General features: G+C 45.8%; 1 protein-coding gene across 2 annotated transcripts in view; it reads right to left on the bottom strand.

Annotated features, from left to right (window-relative positions):
• Positions 1–14,117, bottom strand: part of TANGO2 (transport and golgi organization 2 homolog) — a 96,317-nt gene extending 82,200 nt beyond the window's left edge. For both annotated transcript variants that reach the window (XM_060249885.1, XM_060249886.1), the window contains exon 1: positions 14,010–14,117. In XM_060249885.1, the coding sequence (XP_060105868.1) occupies positions 14,010–14,065 (56 nt within the window). In that variant the 5' untranslated portion in view covers positions 14,066–14,117. The remainder of the gene's footprint in view (positions 1–14,009) is intronic.
• Between the last annotated feature and the right edge of the window lie 4,631 nt (positions 14,118–18,748).

The raw sequence follows: 18,748 nt of genomic DNA, 5'->3' as shown, positions 1-18,748 counted from the left end.
CTTTTTGGCCTTTCGAGTTCCAAATTGCACTTGGCTATTAAAGCAAAGAGGGAAGCTCTGCCTGCTTCACTGGAATGCCTGCCAGAATATATATCATCAAGCTTCTCAGAAATATTCATGCTGCAGTTCTGAAGTTCATAAAACTTCCACCACGTCTACTTTAAGAAGACGACGACGACGACTGCAGATTTATACCCCGCCTTCTCTCTGAATCAGAGTCCCAGAGCGGCTTACAGTCTCCTATATCTTCTTCCCCCACAATAGACACCCTGTGAGGTGGGTGGGGCTGAGAGAGCTCTCACAGCAGCTGCCCTTTCAAGGACAAGTCTTGTGAAAGCCATAGCTAACCCAAGGCCATTCCAGCAGCTGAAAGTGGAGGAATGGGGAATCAAACCCAGTTCTCCCAGATAAGAGTCAGCACACTTAACCATTACACCAGACTGGCTTAAAACACTTTTAGTGTACGTACATATATCGCCACTGCAGCAGCACTGACAAAAAAAACCTCCAGCATCACAGAAATCATGTTGTCAGCTATGCAAAACAAACCAATGAGAAGTGCTACAGATATTAAATACCTATACACTTCAAAGACTACCTACTCCCATACGTCTGCCATATGCCTGCCAGTTAAAATAGATATCTAAAAGCTTGCTCTGTGTGCTACCACCTCCTGAAAAAATGCATTGCTTTATATTAGGATGTACTTTGTTACTCAATGAATAATGACATTGTGGAATTCCCGGCTAGACTGATCACGGAGGAAAGATCCATCAACAGCTACTAGCCATGGGACTAAAGGGAACTTCCACACCCAAAGTTAGTAAATCTCCAAATACCATCGGGGGGAGGTCTTTGCTTCTATGACCTCTTTGTTGGCCCTCTGAGGTCACTGTCAGCCATTGTTTGAAACAGGACGCTGTACAAAAATGGACCACTAATCTCATCCAGCATGATACTTATGTGAGCAGTAACTACACTGAGACCTTTTCTGTGATGGCATCTCGGCTATGGAATGGCATTCTTACAGCAGTTCCCCTGACACCTACTCTTATATTTCCACCTGACAACGAAGCTTATTTATTTGTCTAGGCTTTTCTTTTATACTATGTAACCCCTGTGTTTTGTTTCTGCTCTGTGCCTTTGATGCCTTGGAGAGTTTTAGTGGCAGCAGTTGGATTTGTTTTCATGAATGCTTGTTGTTTTACTGCTGTTAAGATTATTTTAACTCAGTCCATTTATTTGATTGACTGCTGGCTTGGGGGATTTTAACACTCCTTATTCCTGCTGCTGGCACTTATATTATTTTTTATTTATTATTTTTATCTGTTGGCTTTTCATTGGTTCTAAGTGTATTTTATCTTTCATTGGATTGCATTGTACACTGCTTTGAGCATCTTTCGGGGAGAAGCAGCCAATATATAATCTAAATAAAGAAAACAGCTGCTGTTTATCGTCAGGGAGTCTAGGAGGCTATCAGCATCATTTAGCCCACCGGGAACAGAACCAGCAGCAATTGGATGACAGTGGGATGGAAAGTGCCATGGCTCCATGGTAAGGAGAGAGCCAGTTTAGTGTAGTGGTTAAGTGCGGGGACGCTTATCTGTGAGAATTGGGTTTGATTCCCCACTCCTCCGCTTGCACCTGCTGAAATGGCCTTGGGTCAACCATAGCTCTCGTAGGAGTTGCCCTTGAAAGGGCAGCTGCTGTGAGAACTCTATCAGCGCCTCCCACCTCACAGGGTGTCTGTTGTGGAGGAAGGAGATAAAGGAAATTGTAAGCTGCTCTGAGACTCTGATTCAGAGATAAGGGAAGGATATAAATCTGCTATCTTCTTCCTCTTGGCATGCAGGAGGTGCCAGGTTCTATCCCCAGCATCTCCAGTTCAAAAATGACCAGGTAGTGGGTGATGTAAAAGACCTCAGCCTCAGACCCTGGAGAGACACTACCAGTATGAGTAAACAATCCTGACCTTGATGGACCAATGGTCTCGTTCAGCTTCATGAGAGGACATGAGCCAGACTAAATCTTCCAGTGACAGAATTAAACTTTCCTGCTTCCTTCTCCCAGTGAAGCCACCAATCTTTCCAAAACACTGCTCCTGGGGGAGAGGAAGTCCTGAGTAATGGCATGATAGGGGTGAACTGGAGGAAGGGAAATTGCCAGTTTAGTCTGGACCCAACCCAGTATGTCAGAGAAACTGAGATGCAGCTTGAGGATCCCTCCTCCTGCATGTCACCAGCTCTCACTCGCACAACTTTGTTCACATGAACAACAGCAGCAACATCCTCTTCTGGGATTTCCAGCCCAGACGAATGGAAGTGATAATCTCTAGGGGAGGGACGGTGGCTCAGTGGTAGAGCATCTGCTTGGTAAGCAGAAGGTCCCAGGTTCAATCCCTGGCATCTCCAACTAAAAAGGGTCCAGGTAAATAAGTGTGAAAAACCTCCGCTTGAGACCCTGGAGAGCTGCTGCCAATCTGAGAAGACAATACTGACTTTGATGGACCCAGGGTCTGATTCAGCATAAGGCAGCTTCATATGTTCATATATGTTCTATTTGGGGGTGATGGTCAAGCCTGACTGAGCTGGAAGCTCCCACTGAGATGGAGAGACTAGCCCTGACCTAGATAGCCCAGGCAAGCCTGATCTTGTCAGATCTCAGAAGCTACGCAAGGCCACCCCCGGCAAGTACTCGGATGAGAGACCTCTGAAGAATACCAGGGCCAGGACGCAGAGCCAAGCACCGAGCCACCTCTCTGAATGTCCTTGCCTCCCAGCCCCACTAGGGGTCACGAGAAGCCAGCCATGACTTCCAGGCATGCAAAACACTAAAAAAAAATAACTAATTAAAAAAAAAGAGAGATGGAGAGACTGCACGGATCCTCCAGTATGTATATTTATTTAGCAGATTTACCCACCACACCGTACAATAGTCCCCAGGGTGAAGATTAAAGCAACATAAAATATCAATAATATCAGTGGGCTCATCCTGCCATTCATGAACTTTGCAGACAACAATATAAAGGGCAAAGTAGAGGGCACCGGCAGAAACCACTGTCCTCTTCTTCCAATGCCATTAATTCTTCAAAACTGTGTGAATGGCTACAGGTCCCTAAAAGATAAGCAAAACTGCCACAGCCTTTCAACATTAAGTGAACACAGCCTTTGCCAATAAACAGTTCTTTGGGGCCTGATTAAAAGGACCATGTGGTCTAGTATCTGATGAAGTTCAAAGGGCAGATGATTCTACGACATAGGGACAACTATAGATTAAGCCAGGGGTGGCCAAACTTGCTTAATGTAAGAGCCGCACAGAATAAATTTTAGATGTTTGAGAGCCTCCAGACATAAACATCAGATGTTTGAGAGCTGCAAGGGAAGGAGGGAGAGAGGCAAATAGATGGGGGAGGTGGAAAGAAAGCAACTTTAAATGCATTCTCCAAGCCTTTGGCTGGCTTCGCTTGAAGAAGTGTTTGAGAGAAAAATGCCTTCTCCAAACGAGCCCACGGGGCGGTGGGGGCTTGGGGAGCCACACACAATATGTGTGAAAGAGCCACATGTGGCTCCCGAGCCACAGTTTGGCCACCCCTGGATTAAGCCCTTTCTGCAGAGGCTGGAAAACTAGAGAAAAGAAAAAATCAATAGAAGGGTCTCCGTGCTCATTTTTAAACAGCAGGAAGGCACATGGCAAACATACTCAAATACTATGACCTCAAGCTGTGACAGTTTACAGGAATTTAGCCGGAAAGGCAACTGGCCATCAGAATTACATGCCCTTCCTGAAGTTAATACCAGAAACCAATCTGGACCAACTGAAACTCTGAACGGTATTCAAGAGCACCACATGCATTCTGCATTTCAATAGTCCAATTAGGAGATTACGAAGGTTTTAACCACACTGGAATGCAAGCTGAATGCTGAGGGATACCACCAAGTTCCAATTACATGACTGAAGTTTCAAATGCAACATTTCTACCCAACACAGACTGTATTTCTTCCCCTGTAAGAAGAGTTAGGTTTGTTCACTTTACTAACAAGCACATGGGCTGGAGGCTCAATTCTGCCCTTTCTGGGACTGAGCAATCAAGTATACATCAAAAAGTATCCCAGGCCTATTGCAAGAAGTTCGTCAAGAAACACTAATTCTTGCCTTCAAGCGTGACCTCTTAAGCAGTCTGCTTTCTTAAGCCAATTAGTTTTAATATATTTGGTCATTAAGAAGTAATTTTGATGATCTAGAAGAGCCCATAAAGCGGACATTAATTCATGGCAAAAGAAGACTTTGGCTACAACATTTCTAATCAATGATCTAAACCAGTTTTACATTCAGCAGAGTATCTTTAATCTCAATTACAGCTTGATTTGCCAATACAAACCCCCTCTGACTCTAGAGCTATTCCCCGTTCTCTCCTCCCCCCCACCTCCCCCAAAAATATCATTTTAAGTCATGGATGGGAGGGTTCTGGTTTTGATTTTCATTATGGGGGGTAGGATTTGCCCATGTCAGAGAAAAAACCGCAAGGTTGCTTGCCTCACTGCAGTGCTTTAAACAGTCTGGGAGGGCAGGAAACAGATCCAGCATCACAAGTCCACCCTTTGCTGCCTCTGTCCATTCTGGGCTGACTCAAGATCCATGGCTCCAGCCCAGGGTGCCCGCTGGAGCAAGCAGCCTCGCGCCAGCTGGAAATGCCACATGGCTGGCTGGCCAGCAGCACACATCTTCCTGGGCTCCCTCCTGGCCCCAGGCTGCAAACATGGCAATACCGGTGAATTGTGGCCGGTGCTTTTCCCAAGAAGGCCTGCAGCTAGAGTAAGGAACTTTTGTACCACTTTCCCTTACAATTCAAGCACAGTACTCCAGGCAAGACTAAAGAAGAATACAGAGAAGGAGAGACGAGATATTCCCTGATATAAGGGATCAAGCCCCTGGCCCAAAGAAAAGAGGAAGAGAGTGGTCATCTACCGAAGGAGGTCCCTTCTATGATTCTATGAAGGGTCTCTGGTAAGTTATCAACCAGCTCCCAATGACCCATCTTCATCTACCTTCAAGATGAATTCCAGATCTGGCATTTGACAGGGAAGTCTGTAACACGCCTGCAACTGCAGCCAAAGCAACCTAACCAATGTGAATGCCACCTCCACACTTCCCTGGATTGGCTGGTTTTTGCACCGTATTTGTGCAGGGAAGACTGAATGGCTTTCATGCTGCACACTTTCTACAAACCCAAGGGACTTGAAATCCTGTCAACTGCCTGAGGAACAACCACCAATCCCTTTCCTGGAACTCTGTATGAAAGCTACTGGTCAAAGGGTGCCCAGCTGTTGGTGTAGATAGCATGTAGTACTTAAAAAAAAAACACCCATAGCACGAGTCCTACAACATGGAGGCCCTCAAGCACAGCAGAACCCCAGTGGCACTGGGGCTAATGTCCATTTGTGCTCTGATCTAAGGCACAAGCAGCAAAAGATGCCAGTTGCTTATCAGCCAGCCACGCCAACCAGAGCTCAGATTGTGGCATTTATTTTTTAAAAAAGGAAACTTCCTAGCAAGCACAGAAGGTTCAGAGCTCTCCGATCTGTCTCATCACCCCCCCTTCCCCCATGAGACAATTCATCATGTTTGTTAGATTATTTTTCTTCATGCTCTGTCCAAACACATCAATGGGAGAATGCATTATTCCGAAACAACTTCTGTGTGTCAAATCTAGTTAATCCAGGGAAGCGGGAATGCAGAGACAAACAAATGAGAGCAGAAAGGCGGGTTAATGTTGTGATGTCGCCTTCGTTGGAGGAACCAGCCTTCATGTTTTGTGGGATATTTAATAAATCTATCAAGAGCACGGAAATAACGCCTCTAACGCTGCCTGACCCTTGAATTCTGAACCAAACCCACTTAACCTTTCTGTTTGTGATGTATTTGAGGTTATCTCCTAGATAGCTGCTTTTTGTTTCTACACGCTTGTGCCATTTGGCTTACGTAAACAGAAAAATCTGCAACGCACGCTTCTGAACGGTTTGGACAGCGTACATCTGTGGCTGCACGGTACAATTCTACTGACGGGGGTTTAAGTTCACGCAAGTCGCCACATACTTTCATGTGCCATTTGTTTCCGTTGGTGCTACATACGAGGCATATCTTTTTCTACATAAACACACCCAGCTGCCTTACACACAGATCAGCGGTCCCTCTAGATCAGTGTTTTCTACTCTGACTGGCAGCAGCTCTCCAGAGAGGCACTGTTCCCACATCTGCAGTCCTCACCCTGGAAATGCTGAGGCCTGAACTGGAATTTTCTGTGAGCAGAACAGGTGTTCCAACAGGGAGTGGTGGCCTTCTGTTACAGCCCTTGGGGCTGGATCACGATATGACAATTTATTTTTTATAATGTCTACCCCGCCCTCCCCCTGCATAGCAAGGCTTAGGGCGGGTCACAACAATGCTGAACAACGATCGTTCCAACAGTTTAAAATGTTGAAACGTAATTACAAATACAGAGCCTACAATCCAGATGGCGATCTACCAAATTTGTAAGAATTCAAAGAACTAGCCGTATGAATGCTCTGATGGCAGACGGGCAGCCTGCAATAGCGATGCATAGTAACTAACGCTAAGTGGAGCAGGGGAGGGCCGATGAAATTGGGCACCCGTGGCTGTAGTTAAGTCCCGTGGGGCCCTGATCTCACTTGGAAGACTGTTCTGCCGGACTCCAGCTGTGGTCGAGGCTAAGTGGATGTCCTTTGGGCTGGGAACCACCAGCAATGCCTTACGTTATGCCAGTTCACGAAAGTCATATATGATCAATGCTGCCTTATTCTCACAGAGGAAACAATGAAACTGTAAAGTTATGGCATAATGTCGGGGTCAGCCAGAGCCAGGTCAGAATCTGGGGCTGTTGCGCCATCCAGGGTTCATTTTTGTTGGGCATCTACCCTAAGGAAAGTCTCAGAACTGGGAAAGGTGGGGGGTTCACTTCACCCGGTTCCCTCACTCTTCCTGGCCAGCTACCTATTACCCACTGAGAACAGATCTGATCCTTCGTCCATGGCTGCTCCAGGAAGAGCCATTTAAATGATTCCCCTGGGGAGGACAATCTCTGGCTCTACCATTTCCTCTTCTGCCCATATCTAGGCCTGGGGCGTGGCAGGAAACCTGGCCAATGGCTCCGCTGCCTGGGCTGCCTGGCCTACCTCCCCTCCCCCTGACCTTCCTCCCCTCCCCCTGATCTGGGCCAGGTAGGCCTAAGAAGTCTAAAGCCAGCTGCTTCCCCTGCCCGTCCACTAGGACTGGGCTGTGTCGGCGCTGGTGGGGGCTTTTTATGCCAGTAAAAGTTTTTGGACTTGGTCTTGATGGGGGCTTCTCTATCCCTATGACGTCTGGTCCTTTAAGTGGCAGCTGCTGAGGTTTGGTCTGAGTCGGTCTGCCACTGGGTGTTACTCCCCTGGACTGAGCTGTCGATAAGAACTTTGCCTAGCATGGTGTCTGCGCCAGACTCATCGATCTTGTGGGCCCATCTGTCCCTGCTGGCTGGCTGAGTGCTTCCTGGCCAGTGGTCTCTGGCATAAGAACGTAAGAGAAGCCATATTGGATCAGGCCAGTGGCCCATCCAGTCCAACACTCTGTGTCACACAGTGGCCAAAAAGGACAAGTGCCATCAGGAGATTCACCAGTGGGGCCAGGACAATGGAAGCCCTCTCACTGTGCCCCTCCAAGCACCAAGAATACAGAGCATCACTGCCCCAGAGAGAGAGTTCCAATGGCATGGGCCTTGATGTGGTTTGCGACAATTGGACTGGCCCCTCCTGCTGGTGGGACCTGATTTTCCTGGGAATCCCCAGTCTCCTGCGGTAAAGGCGAGGATGCTGACCCCAGACTTCTAGTCAGCTTGAATCTGGGTAGAACTGAGGGCTCAGGCTCGTATGTGTGTATGATCTCTCTCTTTTTTTTCCCCTTCTTATTTAGAGACTCATATTAATGTGAGGAGAGCGCCATGGTGCAGAGTGGTAAAGATGCAGTACTGCACTTCGAGCGCTCTGCTCATGATCTGAGTTCAATCCTGGAGGAAGCTAGGCTCAAGTAGCCGGCTCAAGGTTAACTCAGCCTTCCGTCCTTCCGAGGTCAGTAAAATGAGTACCCAGCTTGCTGGGGGGAAAGTGTAGATGTCTGGGGAAGGCAATGCCAAACCACCCCATAAAAAGTCTGCCATGAAAACGTTGTGATGCGATGTCACCACAGAGTCAGAAACAACTGGTGCTTGCAGAGGGGACTATCTTTACCTTTACCTTTAATAATGTGAGGCCTGAAATTGCAGTTTAGCCTATCGATAAATTTGGCTGTGTTTCTCCTCCCCTCTTCCCCAAGATATCTGCTGATTTAGGCAATAATTACTGGCCAGTCCCATATAGGCCATAGAAATGCAGCTTACCTGTGTTTTGTGTAAGAGACTGACCTTTCAAAAAAAAAAAATCCACTCACACAATGTACCTGAAGAACAAGGAAAACCTCACAGAGATAGTGAGGCCCAAACACATCTGACATGGGTTGGTACATGGATGTCCATCCCAACCCATTGTCACACAGAAGAACAGGGTATATTAAAAGTGCTCTGTTTGGCTCCAGAGCACTGTGCGGGAGCTGGGGGGGGGGAAGAGAGCTTCTGGTTTCCCTCCTGTGCTGTTTGCATCAGCACAAATAGCAGGGGACGGTGTTTGCCCCTATCTCTATGTGTCTTAGTAACAGATAATCCAATAGGTTGCAAAACGGGGAAGGGGAGGGGGGGGAGGGAATCTGTTCATAGCAGTATGGCAATCCCGTATCAACACAGATTCCCACAGTTCAGGCAAGACTGGTGGGAAGTAGATTAGTGCCTTAAATTGTTACCCAAAAGCTCAACAGCACAGTTAGGATATGAGATCCACATTTCATGTTACAAACTGGAATGTAGGTACCTTGTACCCCTCCCTTTGGAAGACTCAGAAATTCAGAACAGTTAGATCCAGCATTTAAGTGCTGAGTGCCTGCCAGCTGCAATACAATTTAGAGAGAAAACCTCTTTAAAGCTGGCGTTCCATTTCTCCACCCCACCCCTTAACACACGCTGTTAATTGAAACTACCTTAATTCTATTCCATAAAATGACCGTATCTGAAAGCAGCAGCAGCAAGAACCCTCTCTAGATAAATTATATAGAACCCTAAAAATAGCTCCATAACCTCAACAGTGTTAAGATTTATGTAACTTCTTAATGTGGGGGCAGAGAGATGGAAACATGAGAAGTCATTCCATCGAAGCAATTTCCTGTGATATAATTCAGTGCCATAAAAAGATGACGAGATTACAGCTTTGAAATCTAAAACCTGTATTTACAAAAAATAGCAATTTGTATTGCCCCCCCAAAAAAGAAGGGGGGGCGTTTCTACATGCTCGTTTCAAGAAGGCCATTTATACACAATGTGAAAACGCGTATGTAATATACTCTCATCTACAGTCATCTCATACACCTGACTCCTAAGCACAAGATATACTGCCAGGTATAATATGCCTATATTAGGAGGAGGGCCCCAGGGCCAAAACACAGTGATGTAGATATGTGACTGGATCTCATTATAATCTCAAAGCAGCTATGGTGGAGAGGGGTTGTCCTCAAGATAAGTCACTCATCCCAGTTGCTATTGCGGGAAAATACAGGGAGTTTTGTCAGCAGTGGAAAGATCCTCATCCCCCTCTAATTTGAATACCCAACAGATATAAGATTTTGGCCCTGACCTGGACAGCCCAGGCAAGCCTGATCTCATCAGATCTTGGACGCTAAGCAGTGCCAACCTGGCAAGAAAGACCTCCAAAGAAATACCCTGGCTGGGACGCAGAGGCAGGCATATCAAGTCACCTCTCTGAAAATGCCCAAGCCCCAGTAGGGGTTGCAATAAGTCATCATGACTTCCAGGCATTCAAGCACACACACACACACACAATACTACAGAAAAGTTTTTGCCTTCTTTCTGCAGCAGATTGTTTTAGAACTGTCTTTGATGTTGTTACTTCATTTAGTCTACCTTTCTCCCTGAAACTCAAGGCAGATTATTACAACTAAAAACAACACTGTTAGAATTGCAGAATACAAAACACAAAATCAGAGAACACCTAGAATCGTTTCTCAAAAACAGTTGCTCCTTTCAAATATCCATATAACCAGAATTCTCCTGCCATTTATATAAAATATATTCTGGATTCTCTCTCTCTCATGTACAAGGAAAACAGGGTTTCTCTAGAGAAAAGGACAAACTTGGCTGCCAGCAGATGTTATTAAATTGTATGGGACAAAGTGAGCAGGCTGCAACTTACAATAAGCGGGAGCAGGGAAGAAAGCAAGCCTGCCTTCTATTCCTGACAAGAGCTGCCAGGGGGAGCTGCTGCAGTAAATGTGCACCTCTTAAATCTGGGCAGCAAAGGGGTAGATACTTTTTTTTTAAGGAGTAGGAATGCAGAAGAGCTAGAACATGGCAACAGACTGTTATAACCTTATTGTGTCTTAACAATCTAACAGTGGCAGATTTTCAAAATAGCCCTCTGGTGGCAGAGGAAAGTTGTGGCCATGGGAGGCTAAAACGAAGAAAGAGTGCATAGAACTGCCATGTGGATGCTCTGTTGCCACTGCATATGCCTCGGTACTCACAGCAGCAATGAATGCTCCAGAGAGATTGCCTGTCATGTGGAAGCTGCCTTAAAGGGATACATGATGTGCACTCGACCTGCAAAGAGCCAGCACGGTGCAGTGGTTGAGAGTGGCGGACTGTGTTTGATTCTCCACTCTCTCACATGCAGTGAGCTGGGTGACTTTGGGCCAATCACAAGTTCTCTCATGAGCAGTTCTCTCAGAGCTCTCTCAGCCCCGCCTACCTCACAGGGTGTCAGCTGTGGGGAGGGGAAGGGAAAGGAAAGGAAAGGAGATTGTAAGACACTATGAGACACCAAGTGAAGAGTGGAGCATAAATCCAGCTCTTCTTAAAAAACAGAGGGAGGGGAGCACTAACAGAACAGGACAAAAGGTGTCTTACAGATAAAGGAAAAGGAAAGGTCCCCTGTGCAAGCACCAGTCATTTCCGACTCTGGGGTGACGTTGCTTTCACAACATTTTCACGGCAGACTTTTTACGGGGTGGTTTGCCATTGACTTCCCCAGACTTTTACACTTTCCCCCCAGCAAGCTGGGTACTCATTTTACTGACCTCGGAAGGATGGAAGGCAGAGTCAACCTTGGGCCGCCTACCTGAATCCAGCTTCCGCCGGAATCGAACTCAGGTCGTGAGCAGAGAGTTCAGACCACAGTACTGCAGCACTGCTGCTTTACCACTCTGCGCCATGAGGCCACTCACAGATAAAGAGGTTACATCATAAAATTGCTTGTATCAAAGAATGATGTATTTTTGAACCCTTATAATATTTTAATGTATATCATAACAGTATGATTATTAATTTTATGAACTGTGTCTTTCTTTTGAATTACTTAGTCTGTATAGAATGCTATGTTAATATGTTTTGAAATTCTATTTGTGTGGGTTTTTTTATTTAATACAACGATGAGAAAAAGGGGGGGGGAGAACAGGGCAAAAGCTTTAAATTCTGACGTTGAGCATTCTAAGAAATAAGGCCTATACATCTCTTACAGATATTTTGGAACCATTTTAATTTCAGAAATTTGCACTGCCAATTAAATGCATGATCTCAAAGTCCTTTGTATCTGAAAAACCCAGAAGAGATGGAATTTACTACAGAACAGCAGAAGACTTTGCGCAGGTTCCACAGAGTGGAATATCCACTTAGGGCTCATACTGCCAGTTTCCTTCCTTTGCCTGCTAGCACCATCTTATTGACCTCTAACTTGAAAGGATATTTATAGTACTTTGTAAAAACAGACACATGTTTCGCTGTGACTTCTCTCTGGCATTGCACTGACTGTTTCTATAGCGATTAGCATCAGAACGTGAAGCTTTTTGCAGATTCTATTTGCAAAAGCTTTCTCTCTCCACATCCCTTTTTATGAGTTCGGAGGTACCTGCAGATTTCAAACCAAATATGAATATAGAGCAGGTTCATCAAGAACAGTGGCTCCATGAGCCAGCAAGGGTCCTCCTATCCTTAAACCAGAGAAAAATATAACAGAAGGATTAATATGAACTACCATATCTTCCCCAGTCCCCTACGAGGTTTCTACAAACAGTAGCTAGGTTGAGGGATCCCAAATCTTGGATAATTCAAGTACCAATTTGACTGGGCAAACCAGCATATGAACCCCACCAGAGAAATGGGTTCAGCAGCTGTCCCACAAGCTAGCTTGAATTTGTTCTTAAGGGAATTTTTAAAAAGTTTATTCTGATCAGTGTTCCCTCTAAGCTGAGTTAGTGTGAGCTAGTTCACAGATTTTTAGCCTCCAGCTCACACATTTTTGTCTTAGCTCAGGAAAAATGGACCTAGACCACACTAATGTATGGAGTAGCTCACAAAGTAGAATTTTTGCTCACAAGACCTCCTTAGAGGGAGCATTGATTCTGACCTGACCTAAACCTTTGTGTAAGGCAGACAACAAGTTTAAATTACTTTCATGTCAGATTATTAGTTTTTATACCCTGTTATCCCCCATGAAAAGCCTGTACCCTCCCCTCATGAGAGCCCAAAGCAACTTATGACATCATTCTCCTCTCCTCCATTTTACCTCCACAGTGACAACACTGCGAGGCAGGTTAAGCTGAGAGAGAGTGACTGGCCCTAGATCACCCAAAAGGGTAGGTGTGTTAGCCTCCTGCAGAAGAATAAAACAAAAGTCCAGTGGCACCATAACAATTAACAACATGTAGTTCAACATGAGCTTTCATGAGTACAGTCCGCTTCTTTGGGTAATAGGGAAGATCCCCCTACCCCCATAATCTTTCCCAGAAGATTCACACTATGATTTCCCTTCGCATGTGTCTGAAAAAATTGAGCTATGATTCACAACGCTCAGATTGAAATAAACATCGATTCAGGTGGGTAGCCACGGTCTGAAGCAACAGAACAAAGTTTGAGTCCAGCTGCCACCTTTAAGACCAAAGAAGTTTAATTCCAGGTATAAGTTTTTGTGTGCATGGGATCTGATGAAGTATACATGCCCAGAATTAAACTTCGTTGGTTTCAAAGATGCCAGTGGACTCAAACTTTGAAATCAACATTGTTAGTCTTTAAGGTGCCATTTTAAGGTTTTCTTTTCCAAAGTTACCCAGCAAACTTCCAGAGCAGAGTGGGGATTCAAATGCGGATCTCCCAGATGTTACTCATACACTGTAACCACTGCATCACATTGTGAGCTACCTAACAGCATCGACAATGAGAATCTTAGGTGTGATCTTGGATGCCTCGCTTTCAATGGAGACCCAAGTCGTGAATGTTACCAGATTGCCTTTTTACTATCTTCAGCTTGCCAGGCAACTGGGGTCCTATCTCTCTTCCCATGACTTAGCCACAGTGATCTATGCAATGATCACCTCCAGACTGGACTACTGCAACTCACTCTGTTCTCATGCATCAAATCAACAATTGGCAAAATGGGTGGGCGGCTGGGATTTAATGAATTACATGTTATCATGCCAAAGTGCGCTAGACTTAAACATATGCAGTGGCCATTATAGTCAGGGCTGCAACCAAAGGTGAACTTGACCCAACCACGAGTACATTAAACCTCTGAAAAGGACTATAATCCCATCTCCTGACAAGCACAGGTAAAAAGGTTATGGACACAGATACAAAGTGTGCCAGATTCCACTCTCCTGTTTACTGGATTCTGCTCTCTCATGTATTAGGCATCAGAAAAAGAGGACTGTGTTCTATTCATGACAATGGTTTTCTATTGAGGAGGCAAATAGCAGTTTCAATTTAAGGTTACAAACAGCACTGCAATGAGCAACCAGTGCACTGAGCAACCTTCCATATACGAGTGCCAGCAAACATTTAGATAAGGGACTACAGCCTGAATTGAAATTACCTGTATGCATTTTTGGAAACAGGTCGCGGGTCAAACTTAAAGAAAAGGATGCACATGAGGAAGCTGCGCTTCTTCCAGAGTGGGTCAGTGAAAGGTCATGCTGCAGCAGCCTGCAAATGAAACACATACAATAAGAGCCAATTTGACTTGGAAATTTACACAGATGCAGCTTTTCAGTCTCAACTGGAGCTCAAAGTTCCCACCGTTCTCATTAACAACACTCCATACTGAAATCAACAGGGTTTCGGAGAAATTTGGGTTTTTTTGCCTTCATGACTCGTGGCGACGCGTGCCTCTGAAGGCAAATAGCTGGCGTCGCTGAAGATGCTCACGTTTTAATTCAAAATAGGAAGTCAGATATCTCAGAGGGTGGGGGAGTCGCAAGATATTTGTAAGCAGTGAAGACAAAATGCTCATTTTAAGACATTGCTCCCAGTCCCTGCACACCCATGCTATGGTTTGCTTGTTTCCCACCTGTCCAAGCAGTCTCAGCTCTATGGTACAGGGACCCTGAAAGCTGAACTAACATAACAAATCTGCATTGTCAATCATGCTTTAAAAAAAAAAAAAACCTACAGTGAGAACTAGCCACAATTTGCAACCCAAGAATTGGCACATAGGCTCTGACCTTACACTTATCTTGATCAATTCCGGACCATGTGGCATGCAATAAGACACTGGATGCAATATGTGTGCCCTTGATTAGGACATAAGGCTGTAGCATAAGAGGTCTCAAGAATATCTTTAAGCCTTTGTCACTTCATTAAATTTCCTTGTGGTCCAGCATTGTTCTATTGTTTTATTGTATTCGGTATTATGAGCCAATATGTGTACTTACCTTTCTATAATAATAATAATAATATTTAATTTATATCCCGCCCTCCCCGCCGAAGCAAGCTCAGGGCGGCTTACAACATAAAAACACTTCAACAATTAAAACAATGCATATTATAAATCATACATTATAAATAATATATTATAGATCCTATATTGAAAAGGTAAAGGTAGCCCCCTGTGCAAGCACCAGTCATTTTCGACTCTGGGGTGATGTTGCTTTCACAATGTTTTCACGGCAGATGTTTTACGGGGTGGTTTGCCATTGCCTTCCCCAGTCCTCTACACTTTCCCCCCAGCAAGCTGGGTACTCATTTTACCCACCTCGGAAGGATGGACGGCTGAGTCAACCTGCAGCCGGCTACCTGAACCAGCTTTCGCTGGGATCGAACTCAGGTCATCAGCACAGGGCTCCGATTGCAGTACTGCAGCTTTACCACTCTGTGCCACGGGGCTCTGAGATCATACATTAAAACCTTCTAAATTGGTTTGGTGCTAAAATCTTGATGTTACGCATCTTACAGTTTTTCCATGGTGACGGTATTCCTTCTACAGTAGATTCCATCTTAAGTAAAGACCAGCTGGAAGGGAGTAGTCTTGCAGGCCCTGAGGAACTGAGCAAGGCTCCGCAAGGCCCGCACCTCCTCTGTCAATTGGTTTCACCAGTGGGGGGATACAATCGAGAAGGCTCTTTCTCTGGTGACTTTCAGTTTGGACTCCTTCGGCATGGGGATTACCAATAGATTTTGAGAACCAGATCGCAGTACCCTCTGGGGAATATATGGGGAGAGACGGTCCCTAAGGCAGGTCCTTGGCCATATAGGGCTTTAAAGGTAATAACCAGCGCCTTGTAATGAATTCGGTACACTATTGGCAGCCAGTGCAGTTCCTGCAGCCCCAGCTGTATGTGCTCCCATCTAGGGAGCCCCAATAACAGCCTGGCCGCTGCGTTCTGCACTAGCTGTAGTTTCCGGGTTTGGTACAGAGGCAGCCCCATGTAGAGGGAATTAAAGCAGTCCAGCCTTGAGGTAACCTTTGCATGGATCACTGTTGCCAGGTTGCCGCGCTCCAGGAAGGAGATCAACTGTCTCACCTGCCTAAGATTTAAAAAAAGCGGATTTAGCAGTGGCTGCTATCTGGGCCTCCATTGACAGGGCAGGCTCCAGTAGCACCCCCAAGCTCTTGACCTTGTGCGCCATTTTCAATGGTGCACCGTCAAATGCTGGTAGGGGGATTTCCCTGCCCAGACCACCACGACTCAGGCAAAGGACCTCTGTCTTCGCTGGATTCAACTTCAACCTACTAGCCTGCAATGCCAGGTCCAGATTTTCTGGGACACTGTCAGGCTGGCCATCCATCAGTAGACAGAGTTGAGTGTCATCAGCATATTGGTGACAACCCAACCCATACCTCCGGGCAATCTGGGCAAGGGGGCGCATGTAGATGTTGAATAACATCGGGGAGACCACCACCCCCTGTGGCACCCCACAATTAAGCGGGTGCCTCCAGGACAGTTTACCCCCAATCGCCACCCTTTGTCCCCGACCATCAAGGAAAGAAGAAAGCCATTGTGAGGCCAACCCCTGAATCCCTGTGTCAGTGAGACAGTGGGTCAGTAACTGATGGTCGACCGTATCGAATGCAGCTGATAGGTCTAACAACATCAGCACCGCCGAGCCGCCTCAATCCAGATGCCACTGGAGGTCATCCACCAGGGCAACCAGCACTGTCTCCGTCCCATGACCTGGGCGAAAGCCGGACTGGTGGGTATCTAAAACGGAAGCGTCATCTAGATAACTCTGTAACTGTAATGCTACTGCCCTCTCAATAATTTTACCCAAGAAGGGTAAATTCGAGACCGGTCAATAATGTGTCAATTTGGCCGGATCTAATGTAGCTTTTTTCAAGATAGGACGAACCACAGCCTCTTTAAGAGGCATTGGAAAAAGCCCTTCCGAGAGGGATCTATTTACGATGTCCCGCATAGGACATCTAAGCTCCCTCTGGCAAGCTTTAATTAGCCAGGAGGGGCATGGGTCCAGATCACAAGTTGTTGGACACACAGTGGAGAGGACTCTGTCAACTTCCTCCAGGCTGAGCATGTCAAAGCAATCCAGAACTGATCCAGAAGACAGGCATGGGGCCTCAAGTACACATACTGTTTCCAATGTGGCAGGAAGGTCGTGGTGGAGTGACGAGATCTTATCTGCAAAATTTTTTGCAAAAGCCTTACAGCCCATCTCCAATTCCCTAGCACGTGGCCTGCCTTGCGGCAGTGTTGTAAGATTCCGAATTGTCCTAAATAATTGTGCTGGGCGCAAGTTTGCAGACGCAATCTTGGCCGCAAAGTAAGTCTTTTTTGTGGCTTTGACTGCCATCTCATAGGACCTCATAAACTCTCTATAAGATGTTCTGGTCGCTTCGTCTCGAGCACGCCGCCATTGCCTCTCTAACCATCTGAGCCTGTCTGACCGTCTAACCATCTGACCTCTGAAGAAGACCAGTCTAGGTCGAACATTATGGTTTTATGATTGTGCATAAGATAGAAGCTTATGATGGGCCCTTAAATGGTTTTAGCTTTCTACAATAAATACATGTATGTTGGTATATGATTTATTTTACAGTTTGTTTTTAATGTTTGGCTCTTTAATTGTTGATTCAGACATCATGCCAAAGCATGGTTATTCTTTGTGGATCATGTCAGTGCGATGGGGCCAGGAGGATCTCTGGGAATTACAGCTAATCTCCAGACAGCAGAGATCAGTTCACCCGGAGAAAATGGCTGCTTGGTGGATGGCGTCTGTGCCATTATACCCCACCAAGGTCCTTGCTCTCCCCAAACCTTGCCAACCTTGTGCAACAGGAATTTCCCATCCCAGCAACCCTCTTCCTAGCACTCACATTCAGAGTCCTACTGCCTCTAAACATGGAGGTTCCCTTGGCCACTGATGAACCTCCATGTAGGACATCTTTTCTGTAAAGCTTTAGGAGAGAAAAATGGACACAGGTCTTATAGGTGAGGTGAAGAGAGACTACCAATAACAGAGTGCATTTTCAGTACAGCCAGGAACATTGCATGCATTTCCTCAAAGCCAATTCCAACATCTGCGGCATATTTAAAGATTTCAGCCACGTCTGGACAGCATGACGAATGCGCTTTACAGATCAGAACCTTGCAAGCTTTCTCAAATATTTCCTGCATTGCCCCACTGGGAACATGCCTGGTAATAAAACTGCATCTTGGCCTTACTTTTTCTTCCAGCAGAAACAATGATTAGAAGGTTGCTAACTGAGCAGCTCCCGTACGCTTCACCGCTCCAGCCAGTTTGCATGTATTGAGAGCTTTCAAAATGCAGGGATGGTGGTTTGGGAAGGGGTGTGTGTGGGGAAATCGATACCTGAACTCCATAACAGCTCTGAATAATTAACTTAACCTTGCCCCAGTGAGTGATGACCAAAGGGTTTTTATTGAAAACAAATTAAATTATTTTTATGGGCCCAAGAACATTGTTAGAGATAAAGCGAACTCTTCCAATTGCCGAGTTACAGATCTGCCTTCTAATTCAAGATCTGTTTCATGGCAACTCGCCAACCCTCCCACATTTTCATTCCAACAGAAGGAAGCCATTTTCCACAACGTTTCACACTCTTTTTACTGTTAAAAGCAGAATTATAAGTGCAGCGTTCATAGACTTCCAAATTAATAGCCTGCTCCGAGCTGCTTGCTGCTGTTGAGCCATAGCTTGAGGAGCTGATGAAGGCCATCTATCGTCATTTGGGCCAACAAGTTCAAAGTGCCGATATTTGCCACGGACTTCAGCAATTGCAGATAAAGCAACCTGAGAATGTGCTTTGTGTATGCTACACTCCACCCACCCCGCATCATCTGTCGCTTCATACCCAAA

Source organism: Heteronotia binoei, chromosome 11 (assembly GCF_032191835.1).
Source record: "Heteronotia binoei isolate CCM8104 ecotype False Entrance Well chromosome 11, APGP_CSIRO_Hbin_v1, whole genome shotgun sequence".
Taxonomy (NCBI): Eukaryota; Metazoa; Chordata; class Lepidosauria; order Squamata; family Gekkonidae; genus Heteronotia; species Heteronotia binoei.
Note: the sequence above shows the minus strand (reverse complement) of the source record. Positions and strands in the feature narration are given on the sequence as shown.